The following is a 21,271-nucleotide window of genomic DNA, read 5'->3' as shown; positions in this document are numbered from 1 at the left end:
ACCCACCCGCCCTTCTCTTTTCCAGTGGAGCATGCTTCCTCCCCCAGTCCATTGAGGACCAGCCCGGTGTTTTTGTGTTGTTGGGGAAGAGGGGGGTGAGGGAGGGTTGAGTAGTAGACCTGTGAACCTGTGGATGGGGATGGGATGAGTCAAGTGTAAGGAGAGGAGAGAGATGGTGAGAGAGCTGGAGTAGCGGAGAGGAGTGAGAAATGGCCTGGAAGGGCAGTGGTCAGAGTAACTCAAGTTATTATTTTTTTTGGTGCGTTTTTTCCTCCTGGTTCAAAGAACCTGCTAGACATGTGTATCTCTTCACATCAGAATGAAAACACTCACCCAGGATGGCTAGGTGAGAACAAAGCCGGGGAGTAATTCTGGAGTTGCATCAGCAAATGAACACATATCTCATCAGAAGGAAAGGTTCATTCATCAAAAGTCAGTGACATGAATTAGTAAAAACTACATGTAGCTTCAGACCTCAAATTGAGAAAAAAAGTTAAGTGTTTTTTGCTATTGATACTTAGAACACACCATTATTGATTTTGCCTTTGTAAATTAAAACACTTTAAATTCTCTTCTGGTGGAGGTAAATTGCTGGTATTCCACAAAAATTATGACTTTTTTCATTATACATGATCTGGAAACAGACGTGTAGAGAATGTGAGGAGAAATACCAGGGAAGAATCAGGAGGTGGAGGGGGGTGATGGGCTATTATTTATTTGCCTCTCAATTCTGAGGCTTGTTGACCCAGGGTTCCCCCTGTGTTTGCTCTCTCAGCCACAGCGGTGTAAAAAGGATGAGCTGGTGCTCAGCGCCTCACAGGAGCATAATGAAGCACTCTGGATCAGTTCACCATGACGATGGCCAGGGGGTATCGGGTGACACTTGTTAGATTGAGCACTGTTTTATACGCTTGACCTCTCTCGGACATGAATGAAGCGGGCAAACACCGACAGGGTTCACTGAGAGGGAAAGAAAGAGAAAGATTTTCCCCTAAGGGAAGAGAGATAGGCAGAAAGAAAGTGTCTGTGTGTTGAGGGCAGAGTGAGAGAGAGTGAAAGAGAAAGAGAGGCAGAGAGAGGGAGGTGAACACTTGGGATTTTGTGGTTAGGCATTAGGATGAGGCAGGGAGAGAGGAAAAGAGAGGGAGGATGGAGGGTAATAATTTCAATAATCTTTTGCAATCTTGCCACTAGGACTGCAGGCCATAGGACTTTGAGGAGTGGAGCAGGATGGTGTGGAAAACAAACAAGCACATGATTCTGAACTTAATTGCAGAACTATTTGATTTCTTGTTGAGTTGTAAAACATGACAAAAAATAATGCTGCATTGATTTTACTCTTAATCAATATTATTTTTATTCTTTACTCATGCCGACCCAAACCCTTAATTTATAATTTATTCATGTTATTCTCTTCACCACCAAGGCATGGAGAATGAAAGAGTATAATCCAGGGTATAGCCTTTAGGGAATGGTTAGTTTGCTGCAGAGTTGGTAGGTTAAGTCCTCTGTGCTCTTCAGGTCCTAACAACACCAGCTGAGCCCACTATAGCTACACCCACCCCCTTCTAAAGTGACCCATCTTCATGGACACCACAGCTTCCATGATGAAGGAGGTTTCTCTTCAATGAGGAAGTAGGCTCAAACAGGAACTAATGGAGTGACAAAAATCCAGCACAACAGAAATAAAATGGGACAGTTCTCTGGGGCCCACAGTTTCAAATGCCCCTGGAAAAAGGATTTTTCATTTTTGGATTTAAAACATTTTGATCATAAATCTACGAGTAAAGTGCTTTCTAGCAATGTCCAAGGTTCAGTTTAGTAATCGAGTTGTAGAATGTCACTACTAGCTATTTTCTCTAAACTGACCTTAAGGATGCGTTTCTCTATCTCTCTGTTTGGGTGCCGCCTATGCCCCTATTTTCTGGCAGTGATTTCACTTAGGCAAGCTTATAGCCAGCTGTAACCTCCTCTAGCAAATCCATACAAGGAGCACAGGCACACAGTTGCTAAATCCCTTTATGTTAATATTGCAGTTTGTGAGAGTAGACCTATTAATCCAGATTTAACAGCATAAGTGGCATTATTCCGTTAATAAGATCACGGGGTACGCAGTATAGGATTAAATACTTATACCATAACTGACACTGTCATTTCTCTTGGATTGGAAGAAGCTCTCGTTCTCCCACCCTCTCTCTCTTTCTCTCACTTATACATGCTTGCTCTTTCTCTCTCACTCCCTGTCAGTTAAACGGTTCAGAGTTGCTGGATTTTGCAACCACACAGCAACCACACAGACTTTGGGACTGCAGTGCCAACTGTGAAGCGTGCGTAAGGGACATGGAATGGGATCAGCTCAAATTTTTCTGGGGGCCCCTCAAAACGCTTGCCCATAGGCGCCTAGCTCGTCCTCTCCTGCTCAGCACGGGGCACACCAGTAGCCTAATCTGCCCTCTCCTCTTCCTCTCTTCTGAGTTGGGCTTTTTCAAGTCTCCTCTGACCAGAGCCGGGGCTGGTAGCAAGAGCCAGACAGGCAGCGTTCGACGATGGGGCTCTAATGCTAACGCGCATGCTAAAGCTATTGCTACAGAGCTTTAGCTGTTTGGCTTCTAGAACAGAGTCCCCATGCCAGAGCTTGAGAACATCAGAGTACTGTAGTCACGACTGAGATACTGGGGTGGAATTAGGGCCGCCCAGACAGACCCCTAATGAACTGAAGCGGTGGTGGGCTGGAGGGTGGCTCAACTCGCTGGACTTTAGCGAGCTTTAGCAAGGACCACTGGAGCACATCTGACATGAAACAGCACTCTGACAGAGGGGATTATAGTGAGATAAGTGAAATACTATTAAAGCATTAAATAGAAGCATGTAAGAAATATTATTGAGGTCAAATAGAGTTGTTTTTATTATTATTTGTTTTTCTCTTCGTTTTTTACGAAACAAATTTAATAAACGTGTAATATTGCATTGTATTTGTTTTCATCTATAGTTTGAGCTCTAGAAAACACTGAACATTGAGCTGACATGCCTGTGACTGCCAGTGGAGCTTTTAAAGAAATCTGCACTGTATTTTACTGTGTTGGGGTCACGGGGGTGAGGACCTGCAGTGGGGGTCAGGCGTCTTCAGACCTCAGCTCAGTCACTAAACCTTCGGCTGAGTTATCCACAGTAAAGCCTGACACGCTGCAGAGAGAAGTCCCCCAGGGATCACACCGCTCCCCTAGAGCTCCCCTGCTCTCCAGAAAAGATTACGCTGGGAAGTGGGGGAGAAGGAGAGAGAAAGAAAATAGAGAGAGAGAGAGAGAAAGAAAGAGAAAGAGAAAAAGAGATAGAGGAATGGGAAGGTATGAGCGATGAGGGGAAGAGGGAAGACGGACTAACAGAGAAGGTAGGTGGAACACAACTCACAGTAAGACATGGGGGTAAAGACAGATAGAGAAAGAAGGAGGGAAGAAAGAAAAGAGAGAGAGAGAGAGGGAGGGAGGGAGGGAGGGAGGTGGGCGTTGATACTACCCATGAGGCCACTTAACGGGCAGCGTGGAATGCTGGGGAAAAACACAGAGCTGCCCTCTCCATGGGAATCCATGTCTTTGAGAGAGAAAAAAAAGTCGACTTGAAGAAGAGGAGGGAAAAAAAATGTGAAGGAACTGACAGAGAATGTTGGCTTGTGGGAACTCCAGGCCGGGCTGCTACAGCTTTGATACGGAGTGGAGGCCTGTTTCTCTTTAGAGAAAGCAGGAGGCCTCTCGACGCTCAGCCTCAGTCTTGCATGCTCAGATCCCCACCAAGAGACCAAACCTAGGGGGTTAGAGAAAATACCCACAATGCTCACTGCAAGAGCAGATGGTCTGAACGAGTCTACCGAGCTATGCTTTCTTAGGAGCTTTGAACGTGACTTGACTTGTTCCATGCTGTTGAGTTTGTGTGCACATGTGTATGTGTGTGTGTCTCTCTGTGTTTGTGTGTTTGTTTGTGTGTGCACTTAATAAGTTGCTTTTGATAGCAGCTCAGCAAATTACTTGTGATTCACCTGAAAAATCTAAAGGGCATTTGGGTTGCAGTTTCTCCTATACCTGTATGTGTGTTGCTCTTGTAAAAAAAATCAGAGCTCACAGAGGACTTTGTCAGCAGTTCAGGTTTCAGTCTTTCATGATAGTATAGGTGTGTATGTGTGTTTGTGTGTGATATATATATATATATATATAGAGAGAGATGTTCATTTATGGGCTGGATTGTGGGGGTGGTGGTAGGGAGGTGCTGGTGTGGGAGCAGTGAGTGCAAATGGGTGGTGGTGAGGTAGGTGGATAGTGGTGTATGTGTGGAGGGGGGGGGTTCTGTGATCAGAGGAGTGAGGGAGGGCTGGAGAGGTTGCGTTCCAGGCTGCTGGTGCAGCAGTTCATGCACAAACTCCCTCACTCAGATATATAATACAGGTGTTTACACATGCAAAAGACCCTGTATGTATGTGGTCAGCACTGAACATAAAGTGTACAAGAGGGTCACTATTAATTTTGATACCACAGATGAATACAGATCCATTGAGGCAATTGAGGCCACCAGCTGCTCTAACTAAGCAATCCAATAGTTACGGTTTAAGTATCCTTTCAGGTTGACAAGATATGGCGTTGGTCATCCCAGCTTGCGTGCAGGCTAAATGAGACCTTGATTAATGTCCACCTGCCAATCCAAAACAGATAACCACTGAATGCAGGAGATGCACCCATGCAGAACAGGGACACACAGCCAAGCCACAATATGACGGTACAGGAACAGATCGAAATTATGACAGTCAGATGTAGAAGAACACAGAACAGATAAACAGCTAATTTAGTTGAATTCTTCTATCCAGCCCAACTGTAAACTGGACTAATAAGAAACATGGATAACAAACATAAGGACATACAGAACTTATAACTAAAAAATTATAAGACATGAATATCAATACCCTCATACTTTACTTATCTTTTCCCCCCTTTCTCTTCCTCTCCCTCTCTGCTTCCCTCCATCCTACCCCAGAAGATGAGAGCTCTGGGCCCACGTATCACCACCGCGAGCGGCGCAACGCCATCAGCACCCAGAGTCCCGTGGCCGGCACAGCGCCGGGCAAGCTGAGCGAGGAGCCGTCCACCTCCACGGAGGACCGCCCCCAGCATGTCAAGAAGGAGCTGTCCAGCTCGCTGCCCCACCTGCATGACCACCCCCTGCCTTACCGTGGGACGCTCTTTGCCATGGACCCCCGCAATGGTTACCTGGACTCCCCCTACAGTAAGTTCACCAGTAAAGGATTGATTATTGATTGTGAGGAGTTTTTTTTAGTTTAGGTTTTTACAGTGTGGTTTACATTGATCACCAGGAAAGGATTTATTTTAACAATTTAAAAATGTTGCTTTGTATGTTGTTAGTTGTTCTTTTAATGTTGTTGTTTTCTAAATGTAAACTCTTAACAGCACCAAGCCAATCTGAAAGTCTCACAGCACACAGTGGGAGTGATATGCAAGGCAGACCACCACTTCCATACAATATATTTCAGCCAAGGCTTTAAGCTCAAGGACACGCACGGTAAAAGCACGTAGTGTTTTTCACCTCCGTCGTCTCTGTTGTAAGGTGAAAGGCAAAGCTCTGCTGGTTGAGTGATTGGGCCTGACAGTTGACTAGTTGCCCTCTCTCTCTCTCTCTCTCTGTTATTTTCTCCCTTTCTTTCTCTTTTCCGAGGGAGTTAGTATGGAGGACGGCTTACGCTGCTCCCTAATTCCCTCATTAGGGTCTGTCTGAGCACAGCACTCCCCTCTCCTTCATCAACACACAGATCAAAGCCTCCAGCCTCCCCCACCATGTCTCTCCATCCTTCTATTTTCTGTGTCTCCCTCTCTTTTTCTTTTCTCTCCATTTTATTCTCTCTTCTCCTTTGCTCTCTCGCTGGGACCTGCAAGGAAGTGTGACTGAATCAGAGGGGGGGGGGGAGAGAGAGAGAAAGAGAGGAAGAATTACATGGCAATAAGAGAAAAAGGGCAGAAAGAGAAAATTAGAGTGAGAGAGTGAGAGATGGATGAGGTGAGCTGTGGCCCTTTAGGAGGTTAATTTCGCAGACCACCGTAAGCCCGGACGTTGCCCCCCTGGACATGGATTCAATGTGATGGCTTGTTTAGTTTCGCTAAATTGGCTCCGAATTGGGCCTGACATACCTCTTTTAATTCAACTGCTGTAATGGAAAGGTCTCTCTCTCTCTCTCTCTCTCTCTCTCTCTCTCCCCATTTTCCAGCCATTTACTGTAACTCTATTTATTTAGCTTGCTCATTAGCCCAGCACTCTCTGTGTGCACTGGTGCCTGAGCGGTAACGGTCTCTCCTAATTCGGAAGGTTACTTGAAGTCAGGCCTCGGAGGAAAGGCCGGCCGCAGGACCGGACCTTCGCTAGCCGAGCATTACTGTCCATTACCGGCCAAGGCCCCAGCTCAGCAAGACTGCCACTTCTGATTGCGGCTGCCGTGGGGTGCCTGGGCTGGATTGGGGGGGTGGTGCAGGAGGTGCTGGTGTGGGAGCAGTGAGTGCAAATGGGTGGTGGTGAGGTAGGTGGGTAGTGGTGTATGTGTGGAGGGGGGGGGGTTCTGTGATCAGAGGAGTGAGGGAGGGCTGGAGGGGTTGCGTTCCAGGCTGCTGGTGCCCAGAGGGGTTTGATGATGGGGGCTCTGGCGTGGTGGGGGTGGCAGTGGCAGTGAGGGTCATGTGGAGAAGGCAGCGGGTGAAACGGGAGAGTTGAGCAGCCGTGTTGGGGGGGGGGGGGGGGTGATGGAGGGGAGTCTAAAGAAGGGTGGGGGGGGGGTTCTGTAACTTGAAAAGGGCTCCATTCTTTCCGCATGGCAGCCCGGAGCTGCAGTAAAAAAAAACGGGTGAGAGGAGGTTAGAAAAGAGGAAAGAGCATGGAGGCCCACCCCCCACTCTTCTCCATCAGCCTCTTCCCCTCTCCCCCTCTGTCCCTCTTTCCCTCTCTCTTTCTCTCTTTCCATCTCTTTCACTCCCCCTCTCTTTGACATGTAATATGATTTTGTGAGCTGCTTTGGTTCATTTCTGTGTTCCTCTGGTTGCATGCCTTTTTGATTGATGGACCAGAAGCTGTAATGAAACTCAGTGATTATGTGGGCTAATGGTGAGAGTCATTCAGCCCTTCATGGTCACGGTAACACATGGGTTTCCCCATAGCTCTTTTTAAAAAAAAAAATACTTGTTTTAGTTGGTTTGTTATTCTTGCTCTTACCCGACAGCTAGTCCAGTTGTTCCCCCCTTGGCTCATAAAAAAATGTCATCTGATTCATCTCTATAAAGGGCCTTGTGAAGGACTTCCTCAGGCCATTGCCCTAAAGTTCAGAGGAATAAACACAGCCACGGCTTTTCCCATGGCGTGTTGCGATGACTTCCTCCACTTCCTCCAGCATGACACGACAGGAGCTGGAGGTGTCCCCAAAGACGTGGCTCCACTGCTCCCTGACAGGCTGGAGGAAGGCAGGGCCCTGAGGATCTGTTTCCTTGCACCTGCCCTTTGCCCCCTGCTCTCTCTTGAGAGCCCTGAGACCCGAAATCCAACCCCCCCCCCCCCACCCTCTAGTGCCTTTTAAGCAGGCCCTAGCTGGCGCCAATCTCCAATCACTCTTGAAGTGTGAAGAACATTGACCCCCTTTTTCTGACACTGTTCCCCACCCTTTAGAACAATTTCTCCTCACACACACACACACACACACACACACACACACACACACACACACACACACACACACACACACACACACACTTACACACACACACACACACACTCACATACATACATACACACACACTCCCAAGATCCATCACCTCCTAAATGCATCCCAGGTGTGTGAGTGTGTGATGGAGTGGGGGCTGCAGGCCTTTGTGCTGTGTTTGCAGAGCGTGCAGAGCAGCCAGGGAAGGGGCCCGGGCGAAATCCGATTATTCTTCCACGCCAGTTGGATGTCAGGCACCTAATGCGCCTAAAACGTGCCAACACCTGCAGCCTCTTCCCTTCGGCGCACCTGGACTGGTGGGTTGCCGCTGCTGCGATGCTCTCAGAGATGTGGGCGTTGGGGAGCGGAAATCGGGAAGGAACAACGAGCGCTTTGGGGGGGAGGGGAGGAGGGGAGTCAGGAGTTTATGCAGCAGGGGTCTCAGCTTCTGCAACAAATCTCCTCTTTCGCCCAGACCTCTTTCTTGTTCTCCCACATCTCCAAGCCAGAGGCCCAAGACAGTATTTACTCCTTTTTAAAGAAAAAAACTCCTTTATTTGTTTTTAAACACCCACTTCTGTACAAAGACGAGGAAGTGGTGGTGATGGGGGGGATTGTTCCCCTTTGTGAGCTGTAGCTAAACCATCGCAATGCTCGAGCCTTAGCCGCTTTTCTTCGGCAAACACTGGATAAGAGTCCACATCCTGCTTACCACCGCGCTAATACATGGCGGCTTTTCCGTGGATCAGACAGTGTCAGGATTGAGAGAAAGAGAGAAGGGAGGGGGGTAGGATTAATGAAGGAGTCCGCCTCTTTAAGATTCTGATTGTGAGCAAGTGTGAGTGTTGCACGCGGCAGCGACGACATCTGTTTATATTGTGCGCCGATTAGCGGGTCAGCGGACTTAAGCAACAGTGAGCCACTTCCTGGCGAATCAGCAACGACTCTCAGTCCATCTGGGAGGAGAGATTCTTCTTCCTCCTCGTTCAAGTGTTCTGTTTTCTTAAACAGGCGCTCACTTGTCTTCGCCAATCGACGCCTCCCATTAAAGGACTTAAAGCTTGTATTGTGCTTTGTGGCTTTCTTGTAAGTTCCAGTTGTATTGGAAATATTAGGGGATGTCCAAGAGATTTCTAAGAAGCTAGAAAGAAGAACACTAAGCTGCACCCCATAGCTGGAAGGATGCTGATGGCATTGTGTGTGTGTGTGTGTGTGTGTGTGTGTGTGTGTGTGTGTGTTTAGAAGTTTCTTTGTGTTTGTCACTGCAGAATAGTATCTTTATGACTAAATGCAGAGAGCCTTGAGACTCAGAAGTCTCTGTCTCCTCTTAAGCCAGCTGCGTCTACTTCTGTCAGTAAAGAAATGTAGAGATCTAGATATCTCCACAGCTGGTAATCCTCAGCTTCTCTGATACCCTGCTTTAACACTTTGACCAAAGTCAAGGCACAGTGGTCATTTTCAGAGATATTCCTAAGTTCACTGCTCCGGTGAAGCAAGCCACATGTAGGGCCAGATACCATGAGCCTTTCCGGCCCGCTCCACTCCCAACACAGACACTCCTGTTTGCCCGACCCCCCCCCCCCCCCCAGCCTCTCCATAACACTGCAACTGACCATTGAACTGAATGAGCTGGCTGTCAAAGAGGTTGTGAACGTGACTCGCACGCCAAAGGGCCAGCAGCTCAGTGATGCTTCCGTGAGCGCGTAAATCACACTCCAGCTCGGATTAGATTGGCAGTCTCCAGTCGGAGAGAGAGCTGGGTCAGCTTTTTGCAATAGAAAGCAAACCTAAAAGAGCATGTTAAAAAATGGAAGGCCAGCAAAAAAAAAAATATAATGGAAGCACATCATGTACATAGAAATACACACACATCACCAAACACACACACACACACACACACACACACACATACACACACGACCCATTTCAAGGACGAGAGCTTGTCTTCCTGATTGATTCAATATTGGCTCTTTGAAAGTCAGTGGGGCACAGGGGGGCAGAGCTGCTGGGGGCGCGCCTGCAGGCGCTGGAAGGGGATCTCGCGCATTCCTCCTTCCTCCTTTCATCAGCGGCGAGAGGAGTGAGGGAAGCGACGTCGGGCACTGTGCTGCGCCTTAGCCCCCTCACACAGCCTGGCCCGCACATAATACCACAGATAATCGGATGATCCCCTCCTTTATAAAGATTATTAAGAGGAGTTGCTTAAAAAGTTAGATTGGCCTGACCCTCACATTCTTATGATTCCCCCCCCCCCCCCCCTTTCATTTGATTTAAGGGTTAGGCCAAGTATGAAATTAGTCCATTTCATTCCATTCTTTTTTTCTTTCCTCCAAGAAAGCCTTGGAGTGCAAAGTGACTTAACAAGCCACTGCTTAAGCTACTGAGTTTCTCTGGGACAATAATGATAATAAGTAGCGAAGGTTTCACAGCGGTTGTTTGCGTAGTATTTGTCTGCATAATATCTGTTTGCCGTAGGACCCCAGATAAATGTACAATAGTGTGAATTTGCCGAAACTCCCTGCTCTGATATGAGAAAGCAAACACAATAATTGAGCTTTGAGGTCTCAGAAGCGCTCTTATTAATGCTTCTCCAAAGTGTGAGCTGTTTGCCAGGGGAAAGCCACAGGCACTGGTGAACTGCACTTCGCAGACACTCTGAAATCTGACTTAAGAACATTCGGAACAAGAAGCCGCACAGAAGCTGACGCGACCCACAGGGACCCTCGTTCCACAAACGCCTGCAGGGGTGAGAACCGTGACATCTCTGAGCCCCCCCCCCCCTCTCCCCTTCCTCTTCCTTTTTTCAAACACGTCTTTTCACAACTCGCCTTTTCTTCCACGCCGTTTTCCTTCCCGTGGCGTCATGGGAGCGGGGGGGGGGGGGGGGGGGGGGGTGTTCTCTCTTTTCTTCACACGCCGCTCGCATGTATGTAAATCTCACCAGCTCAGCTTGTTTTGAGGTCTCGGCTGCCTCGTGTAAGGAGCAGGAGAAGGTCAACATCCCCCGATCCTCCGGCTGCCGGCACCGCTCACCTGCAGGATAACAGGCGTGTATTGTCAGAGCGGAGGGGAAGGGGATTGAGAAGCGTTTGCCGTAATTAAAATGTTTCCCCCGTCCCTATTATTGTGTGGCTGAGAAGGTGTAAGAAGGCCGTGTCCCTGCCCCCTTATACTTATCGCAGGAGAGACACTCGCTGGAAACTCACTGGAGGAAAGGAGGGTGGTGGGTTGGAGAAAGAGAGAGAGTGGGACGAATAGATGGAGGGTAGAGGGGAAAGCAGATCCACTGAGACTGAGTCTGAGAGAGAGAGAGAGAGAGAGAGAGAGAGAGAGAGGTGAAGGAGAAGAGCTGTGAGACTGGTTGTGGTGTATATGAGTCTGTATGTGTGTGTGTGGGGGGCGGGGGGGGGGGGGGGGGGGGGTGTAACAAAGCTGAAAATGAAGAGAGACATAAAAGAAAAGGAGCTGAAGGAGGTCAGAGGCATCACAGGCTCAGCGGTGCCTTCAAAGATGGTTGGGACAGGTGGCAGCTCCAGACAATCTCGCTCCACAGAGCAGCATCCTCTCAGGGAGAGATAAGGGATTCCTCCATCCATCCACCCCCTACTCCCTCCCTCCCTCCCTCTCTCTCTCTCTCACCAGACTCTCTCCTCCAACCCCTTGCCCCTGCTCAGCACACCTCTCCTCCCCTCTCCTCCCCTCTCCTCTCCCCAGCCAGGGCTCTTTGATGTGGCTCTGTCGGCGCAGGCTGCTGGGAGTGCGCTCTGGCCCGGCTCAATCAGTGGGGCCTCAGTGGTGCCGGGCTGCTCTCTGGTCTCATTAAAGCACTCCGGCAGGGTTAATCCTCTTTAAGGTTTACACCGACCTGGTTTTGTCTCTCGGCCCAGGCACTGAACCCCTGGGCGCCACCTGGGTGAAGAGGAGTGAGAGAGTGAGAGAGGGAGAGAGGAAGAGAGAGAGAGTGAGAGAAGGAGAGATAGAGAGAGACAGCCAGAGATGCAAGGAGAGAAACCACCAGGACACAAGTTCTCTCTGCTTCCCCACTGGCACCATCTAGCCGTTTTCTCCTCTCATTTTTTTTCTCAGCCCCCTCTCTGGTCTTTTGTCTCTGCCTCCCTCCCTCTCTCTCACAGTCGCTTTCTTTCTGGTCCTCTCGGCCTTGTCTCTAGATGGTATCTAACCCTGTTTGTAAGTCCGTCAGGATTAATTGGGGGGGATTTGTTGACTGGGATGGCGTAAATGGATTACAACTCAACCCAGTCTTTTTTTTTTTGGGAGGGGGGGGGTTTGCATTGCAGAGAAAGGGCCTGTGTTGTGTCTTCTGTGTAAGGACGTTTATTAAGACAGAGGGAGTGGGAAAGGAGAGCTTTAGAGAAAGGAAAGGCATGCAGAGGGAGAATGGAGAAAGTGAGAGGGTGACAGGGGTGAGGAACCGGAGTGAGCACACTCTAATTAGCCCTGAAGGTGTTGACCTCTGGCTGCACTGAGACCCAGCTGTAATTTGTCTGATTCACGTCAGTGAGGCACTGACTCCACTAGACTACAGTGGCTCAGTTAACCGTGGAAAAGAGTCGCAATCTGATTGGCCAAGCATTGCGCCTGAGCTACGGAGGAGACAAACAAATCCACATGCACCACGTGTGATTAACGTAGATATGGAAATAAAATTAAATTGATTGCATAATGTGTCTCTAAGCTGCGGGTTTTAATAGTAGGTTCATAGTATCAGATGATACAAGTGGGTGTCTTTCCCAGACATATAATTAACTTTTTGTACCCCCCCCCAAATGGCACTTTGTTTAGTACCCCCCAAAAAAGCAGTTTGTTTAGCATACCAGCTGTATTTGACTTTACGCAGACTGTAATTTAATTTGTTTACCCACTCTGTGAGAGCAAGCGGTGCCATGCGTCCCTGCCCTACCATTTTCTGGATGTGCCATTAGAGTCAGTGTGCAGGAGGCTTGCGGGCCGCTAACCAGCAAGGAGGGTAGCGCACACATTCCTTAGACCTCGGCGGCGCGTGCTTTTCCTACTCACCGCCCAGAAAAAACATCCCGTGTGCCGGGTTTGTGTGTGTATGCTAAACCTATCAGACACCCTCTGCTTATTTAAATAGAGCGCATACGTGTCCCACCACCCATCACCCCCACCCCATTTCCAGTGGTAGTGCAGCAGGTTGCATTAACCACAGAGATCATATTACATACACTCTCCGTACACATGCTGTGCATGTTACCCACCAGTGGGAAACGTGTGTGTGTGTGTGTGTGTGTGTGTATACCAATCGGGATTTGTACATGCCAGTGGAGAATGTCTTAAGTTGCATTCCCAATGCGGTGTTTTTCTCTCCTCCCCCCCGTAACCCTGCTAATAAAATGTGATGTTGTAATATGGGATGACTATAAAAGGGGGCTATCCTTGATTAACATACCACACAGCGCCCCTCAGCTGCGGGGAGTGTGTCCTGGTGAGTTAGCCAGCAGCTGAGTTGATTTCCCTCCGTGGTCACACGTATCATTGTTTTGACTCGGGACCGGAGAGTGAGGAGACGACTGACAGGTTTAGCATGGCGTTTTTTTTTTTTTGCTGCCGGTAAATCGCTGTGTAAATCCCGCCGCCCCCCGCCCCCCGCCCCTCCCCAGCTGGGACCGGAGGTTTGGAAGAGGGAAAAGAGAGCAAAGGGAGGCGTGGGGAGGGGAGGGGAGGGGGAGTGATGAGGGGGTTGGGGGGGGGGAGGTGGAGAGGAGGTTGGCGGGAGGAGAGAGAGAGAGAGAAAGAGAGAGAGAGAGTGGTGAAGGCGTTGTGCTTTGTTCTGTTCCCCAGCTTAGTGCAATCTGGAGGAATTTGAAACGGGGGGTAGCTGTGGGGTTGGGAGTACAGAGAGAGAGAGAGAGAGATAGAGAGAGAGAGAGAGGAAGAGAAGAGAAGAGAGAGATAGAGAGAGAAAGAGAGAGAGAGAAGAGAAGAGAGGGTGAGAAAGATTGGCAGTCCGTTGAGGCCTTGGTGATACAGGCTTTTACACTGAACCAACGGAGAGGAGAGGCAAGAGGGAAGGATGGAGAAGGGGGGTGTGTGTGTGTGTGTGTGGGGGGGAGGGGGGGGGCGCAAGCGTTAGTGGGGAGGTGGGTGGTTTATGTTCCCCACCTTGTCTCCTGATGTCCAGAATTGCCAGGATATACCTGTCAACTGTGCTGCAGCTGGCAAGGCCATCATTCAGGATTGTGTAGGAAAACTAGATTGTGGGCTTTAGTGCATATGTTTAATCTCAGTCTCTGACCTTGACTCTGTATTGTTGTAACCCGACTGTTCACTGGGTTGCCACCTCTTATGGGTGCTATCTTTTTTCCAAAAAAAATGTAGGGATAAAAAAAAAAAAAACAGTAAAATAGCATGGCAGACCAGTTTATGTATACTATGAAAATTCTTAATATTTCTAAATGCCGGTAAACCAATTAATGTGTTCTCGAATAACAAAGGGAAAGGCTTTCTTTTTTCCCCTTTACTTTCTGTTTGTAACAATTTGTTTACTTTCTCCTTTCCTTTCCGTTGGATCTATCCATCTTACTTTTTCTCTCTCTCCCTCTCTCCTCACCGTAAACTTTCCCCAGGAGAGGAAATAAGAGCCGTATTGATTTACAGAGAGAAGAGCAAATGTGACTTGCCAGTATTAGTGAGCTCAGCAGCAACCTATGAGCTGACATGCTGGGTTAAGGGTAGCCCGCTTTCCCTTTAATAACTCCCTCTTTTCTCTTTCTCCTTTTCTCCCCCTCTTGTTTTTCCCTCTCTTCTGGGTTCCCTTCCGTCTCTCCTCCCCTCTTTTCTAACTGTGCTCTTGAGCCGGTGGCCAGGCAGTTTTCTCTGAGAGCCCCCGCACAGCTAGAGCACAGTCGGCACGTTTGGCTAATTTACACAGCAATAATGAGGCCATTAGGCCCGCAACACTCTGGGACTGTAATTAAACAAAAACGCACACTAGAAAAAGTCAACAGCGGCTCCCACCAAGCTCAACTGTACAGCCGCGGAATGCGTTATTTACATATCCAAACAGTGTGAGCTCACAGCACAAGCACAAACACCATGCTAAGGGATTGATCTCTCTCTCTCTCTCTCTCTCTCTCTCTCTCTCTCTCTCTCTCTCTCTCTCTCTCTGTCTCTGACACACACACACACACGCTCACACACTCCCCCCTCAAGAAAATAAAACAACACCCTTACATTATGTTCCTTATGGACATCTCTGCGGGAGCACTTGGTTTGAAGACAACACTGGTGTGGTGTGTGTGTGTGTGTGTGTGTGTGTGTGTGTGTGTGTGTGTGTGCGTGTGTGCGCGCGTGCGTGCGCGTGTGCGTGTTATTATAGGCCATGTATGTACAAATCTCTTGGAGTTATTGTAGATCAGGTTTCTTTCCATTCAGGGACAGCACAGCATTTAGACAGGGACCTGCTGTGTCCTGACATGCTTTTGTGCACACAGGCATGGATAGAAGGGCGCACGCAAACACAAACACACACACACACACACACACACACACACACACACACATTCCCCATTACGTACATGCACAATTTCATGCATGCAAACACCCAAACCATTTACACTTGCCAGTACTAATAATACAGCACATTCATCCAAAGAAAATCACCAAATCACCTCAGAAGCACAGAGGCATACACATTTGTAACGTTTTTGTAAGTAAAAGCATGTGTGTGTATTAATAGGAGTATTTGCTTTTATGTGCTTTTCGAGCAGGTGTGTGTATTGTTGTAATAATTGGCCTGTGTTCTTTTTTGGTGTGTGTGTGTGTGTGTATGTGTGTTTTATGTATGGTCCATGTGTGGGTGTGAAAAAGTCCCTGTATGTCTGTGTGTGTGTGTGTGTGTGTGTTTGTGTGTGTGTGTGTGTTTGTGTGTGTGTGTGAGAGAAAGAGAGAAACAGTGTGTGTATATGTGTGTGTGTGTGTGTGTGTGTGTGTGTGTGTGTGAAAGAGAGAGAGACTGTGAAAGAGGGAGGGAACGTGTGTGTGTGTGTGTGTGAAAGAGAGAAAGAGAGAGAGAGACAGTGTGTGTGTGTGTGTGTCAGAGCTAGAGAGAGAGAGAAAGAGTGTGTGTGAGTATGCCTGCACTCTCTCTGGCTGGGAGCAGGGGTGCGGGCCAGCGTGTCTGAGCAGTGAGATCATGAGCGCGGAGAGATGTGCTGTAATGAACTCTGGCAGCCAGTGGCGGGGAGTGCAGCGGCAGCGGCATCATATGTTCCACATTAGCCAGCCAGCGGCCCTGTGCTTCGCTCTCTTCTTCTCCTCTCCTCTCCTCTCCTTCCTCAAGTCTGTCACCAGCTCAGCAGAGCGACGTGCAGCAGTGCTAACGGAACATTGTGCAGGACCAGTCCCCCTCCCCCCCATGCACAATAGGCTAAGCGTTTGAGCATTTCCTTTAGGTTCTGTAGATAAGTCTGTATGCATGCTCACATTGAAATGTACCGGTACAGATGCACAATATGAGTAACAACACAATCACAACAAGTCAAAAATTCACTGGCCATAAATTCATGTACACACTGTACATAAAGAGTTTCATTTTCTTTCTCTCTCTCTCTCTCTCTCTCTCTCTCTCTCTCTCTGTCTGTCTTTTACAAGCTCCCTCCCTTTCTGTCACAAAGCTGTTTAAAGCGTAAATGAGTATTTGACTGATGATTCAGTTACCCGTGCGCAGCAGTGACCAGTGTCTTCAGTCCCCAAGGATTCCCCCTCTCTAATGAGACTTAAGAGGGAGTCTCTATAAAACCCATTCAGGAGATGCTGTTATTAGCAGCTTCAGGCTTTGTCTCTGCACACTCTCTCTTTCTCTCTATCACTATCTCTGTTTCTCTCTCTCTTACTCTCATTCTCTCTACCCACTCTTAAAAAAAGTCATTCAAGTGGCCAATAAAAGGCAGGACAATTACCGTCCTCTTCCGGCAAGTGCTCTGACCGACCACAATGTGTTTGTGTTCAATAAGAATTAATGAGGCTGGTCAAAGTTGGGCTCTAATTGCCCTTTCATTAAGGCCTCATTTGTAATCATGTCTTAATGACTGCCTGCCGAAATAATGACAAAGAGAAATTAGCAGCCATAGTATGCAAAGTTATGCAGGATCATTAAATAAAAAAGTGAAGCAAGTTCAAAAGACAAAAGAAGTGTGGACAACAATGGATCTGGGATGGATTGAAATGTGCTTGCGATCTCTCTTCTTCTTTCTCTTCTTTGTTCAATTCTTTCTCCCCTTCAAATGAAAAACACAAACATTTGCGTCCGAGTGAGTGAGTAAGTGAACCATCGCCTGCCTGATTGCCCGGCTTAAGAGGAACGGCGTAGTCTCTGGCGGAGTTTGGAGAGTTCTGGGCCTGCTGCCTCACATCATTAAAGAGAGAGTGACTCATTTCCAGTCGCTGAGCGAGGTGGGAGATGTTGATCTCGGGCCGCTTATGGGCACAGTGAAAGGCACGGCTGTGCCAGAAACTTTTCCTCGTCGATTTACCACATCATAGGCAGTTATTTTCAGGGTAGTTTTTTCTTTCTTCAAACTAATGGCTACCTTTTGTTGTTGGTGTTACCAGAACTTGTTACTGAAATTTGAGATTAGGCAGAGTCATAAACATTGTTGATACAGGAGAGAAAAGTAATGCTGGATACCAGGCTTGATTTGTATTAGTGATGCACCGATGTGAAAATTGTGGCCGATACCGATAACCGATATTAATTTTGCTGTTATGGCCGATACCGATATTTACCGATGTCGATATATCTGTATAGAAAACACATTCTTATGATAATCAAATAAAGAGCTATTTTTCAAAATGCATTTTTTTAAATAAGGCCATCCTTAAAAATATTTTTGTTTGCAGTAACAGCCAAAAACAATTAAAAATGGGTCGGTAGGTAGGTCAATATTTTTTTTTTCAAGATTCAAAGTAAAAAAAAAAGTTCAATTTTGGTCATGGTGATTACGTAGGAATGAATTTACACAAATGTGCATATTGTGACGTAACTGACTGGGTCTTCAACCCGTGCCTTCAGGCGCACCATTGCAAACCTCATTCTGATGCAGGTTATATAGACCAGCCTTTCTCAAACTTCTTTGACCTGAGGCCCGGTCATGGCAGACTTTTGGGTCATAGGGCTCATCTACATGTACGCAGAAAGAAGGCTACAATAGCTCTTTGCCACGTTATATTGACATTTGACTAGCCTATACAATACTCAATGCTATACAGTGTATTTTACAGTCTCTGCTCTGTTTCTAAGAAAGTTCCAAAAAACAACGTCGTTCTATTAAGTTTCGTTAAATAAATAAATAGCCTTCCAACAGGTTGAAGCGGAGCTTTGATACCAACGTTATCGATTAGTTTCAGTTTCTCTCGCGCAGACGCACATTGAATGAATGCTCATACCACCACTTAATTGTAGGGCTCCATGTTTAATGACATCGATAGCAGAAACGTTTGTTTTCTTTTTTCGTCGATCCGCGGTTTCTTAATCAACTGCGCAGCAAATTATCAGATGAAGCACCGGGCCTAATTTCACTCCACGACTCCGCGGACCAGCAGTCTCCATGTTGCGGACCCATATTTTGAGAAATGCTGAATAGACCACAACCAATTTCAATACTCCGACACGGTCACCGCTAGACTAGGGGGAGAAGGGATGAGAAAAGATCAGGCCACAGTTCTTCCAGAACTTCGTAACAGCGTTATCAGTTTGTGTGAATGAAACGAAGCGTAGGCCATAGTGTGACATGCGTAAAACCAATGGTGTAGAGATGACGCCACAGGTTTTTTTTTTAAGTGAGCCACGTTTGCATGTAGGCAATTTATATTCACAATACTTGGGCCTACTAAAATAAATATTATTTTATTGCATTTGTATTGGTTGTTTAGAGTAAAAAAAACAATCGGTCGGTATTAACGCAAGTTTACAACCGGCAAGTCGGTCGGACTAAAAGGGGAAAAAAATAAATATTTGGGTCGGTTCTAAATTGACAGGGTCGGTCGGGTTACGGCAAACGAAAATATTTTTAAGGATGGCCTAACGTTTCAATAGCCTACCTTAGAACACCAGAGGATTACAATATAATAGAATATATCTGTATTATTTTATATCCTGATATAAAAAGAGAGAATTCTGAATGTCTGATATTTATGACAGCACTTTATGCAGATTGGCCTATAGGTATGGCACACTATAGGCCTACTATTTATATTACAACTCTCCCTCTTTAATTCAGCTGTGTGGTTGAAGCCTGGAAATATTGTAAACAAAGTAGCATAGTAGCATAGTTGGCTAGCTTATCATAGTCTACTGATTGGACTGTTCAGTTTCCCCATGTGTGTTTAAGTTTAAAGGTAATACTTGTTTTCCTTGGTACAGGCACTTTTGGGAAATATTGGTATTGAGATGATCAGTCAACTTGAAACCAAGAGTTTTAAACAAATATGTGCAGCATGCTAATGTTGCTAAGCAGATTTAATAGTAATTTAGCTAGTCGTCTTCTATGAGTCCTTGCTTTCACGATTGTAATGTTTTATTTGGATTGCGTTGGCCGAGTCGCGCGTGTCCATTGAGTGAGCGAGAGAGAGCGGGGCAAAGAGAGGGGTGTTGTAAAATGGTGTTGCGGCTCCTTTAAGAGAGCTCCGTGTGTGTGTGTGTGTGTGTGGGAAGCTGGGAACGAGGGAGATAGAGTGAGGAAGTGTATGTATGCGACTGGAGCAGAGAGTGTGGAAGTTCAAGTTGGAGTCTGTACACAGTGTGAGCGGTGTTACTGTCCGAAATAAAACTCCATAAAGTGTATTTTGCTCATCAGAAATGGGACCGTGACCCCGACGTTATTCTATCTTATAACATCGGCCCTCGAATAACGAATCTCCCCTGCGTTTCTGGCTACGGTCTGAAACAAAGCAGGAAAGGTTAACAGGGGGTTTATACTGTTTGGTAAAGTCTACAATGAAAGCAACGTAGGCTACCGCCAAGTAAAGCGGGAGATGTGTTGTTTATGCGGCCGCGTAAGCTGCAAAGCACTGCTAGACACTAGAAAGGGTGTGTCGGTTCTGCCTTTTCACACCGCGACACAGGTTTGTGGATATGAGTGTTGCGATTTCAGTTTTGAATCGCATATCGTTACAGCCCTATTAAATTCCTATTACGACCATATAACTACATTCTGCCTGATACACAGTTATATTTAGCCTACCGCGAGAGATGTAGTGCTAGGCGCGACATGACATGCAAGCCAGCCATCAACTTGACTGCAAGCAACGCGAGCAGCGCGATACAACGCAACGTTTTGAAAGAACTTTTGTCAGATGCCCAGTGTCATCTTTCTGTCAGTCTTGTTGCCCTGCTATTTTAAATAAGAAATATGATGCAATAGAAGGGCATATTTAACGGATTCAGTGTAGACAGATAACAGCTTGGATCGCTACACACACGTCAAATACACAGGAATGATTATCGGCCTGTTCACATCGGCCCTATTTTGACATCGGACCGATACCGATGTGTAAAAAAATGACCATATCGGCCGATATTATATCGGCGGCCGATATATCGTGCATCACTAATTTGTATTTTTTTGGAGATTGTATTTGCGTGTATATCTCAATAGATGCATGACACCCCACCCAATCCAAAGTGTTGTTTTGTCCTGCCTGTCTGCCTGTCTGCCTGAAAGGACTGCAATGGCTGAAAATGCCAAGGCTTTGCGGGACTGGAGCTGTTCTCTATTTCATAGATTCTTTCCATTGTTTTGGTTTATGTGCATTGCACTACTCTCTGCACATTTTCTTTAATAGTCCTTAGCCCACTGCAGAAATGTACCTCAGCGGCAGAGGGGAAAACTTCCCCCTGCCCCGCCACTCCATACCAATTTATGCTAAAGCATTCTGGGATGTTGGGGGTTAGTGGGGATATGGTTTGGCCACGGCACACATATCAACTTTCTCTACAAACCTCCAGCTGCAGCTCTACTCTAAAGAAGACGCTGAAATTTATGAGCGTGCGCAAACACACACACACACACACACACACACACACACACACACACACACACACATAAACTGAAAAACTTACAAACTGTATATCAGCACTTGTATGCACAGACACAAACATAGGATGTGGACTTGTGCATGGTTACACACACATTCAAAAACACACATTCACACACCCTCTCACAGAATCCTATATCCACCGCAAACAGGCCAATTTTGCTATATGAGTAAACAGTGAGACGGGGAGTCCCCACAGGCTGTAGTGCAGATGGAATAGAGTGGAGTGGAGAGAGCACTCAGTTAGACTCTGTACTGTACACCACCCCCTTTCCCAGCGCTGGGCCCAGCTATTTACCTCGCTAACAGAGCAGAGAGGCCGACACACTACAGCAAGTGACAAAGGCTGTTTGCACAGAAGCAAAGCTCAGACCAAAGCCCCTAGTAACTCTTAAAGAGGATAAGTCAGATATGGAGAAGAGAAAAAGAGTGAGTATGAGAGAATCAGGTACTGTAGGTGGG

General features: G+C 47.1%; 1 protein-coding gene across 2 annotated transcripts in view; it reads left to right on the top strand.

Moving 5' to 3' along the window:
- gli3 (GLI family zinc finger 3) overlaps positions 1-21,271 on the top strand; it is a 119,120-nt gene that overhangs the window by 40,715 nt on the left and 57,134 nt on the right. Inside the window, exon 3 of one of the 2 annotated variants that reach the window (XM_042068517.1) lies at positions 5,020-5,265. In XM_042068517.1, coding sequence (XP_041924451.1) covers positions 5,020-5,265 — 246 coding nt within the window. Of the gene's footprint in view, positions 1-5,016; positions 5,266-21,271 lie in introns of both variants that reach the window. The other variant, XM_042068516.1, reaches the window with a different exon arrangement.

This window comes from Alosa sapidissima, chromosome 17, assembly GCF_018492685.1.
Source record: "Alosa sapidissima isolate fAloSap1 chromosome 17, fAloSap1.pri, whole genome shotgun sequence".
NCBI classification, from domain to species: domain Eukaryota; kingdom Metazoa; phylum Chordata; class Actinopteri; order Clupeiformes; family Clupeidae; genus Alosa; species Alosa sapidissima.
The sequence above is the reverse complement of the archived record's forward strand: the minus strand, read 5'-3'. Positions and strand labels throughout refer to the sequence as shown.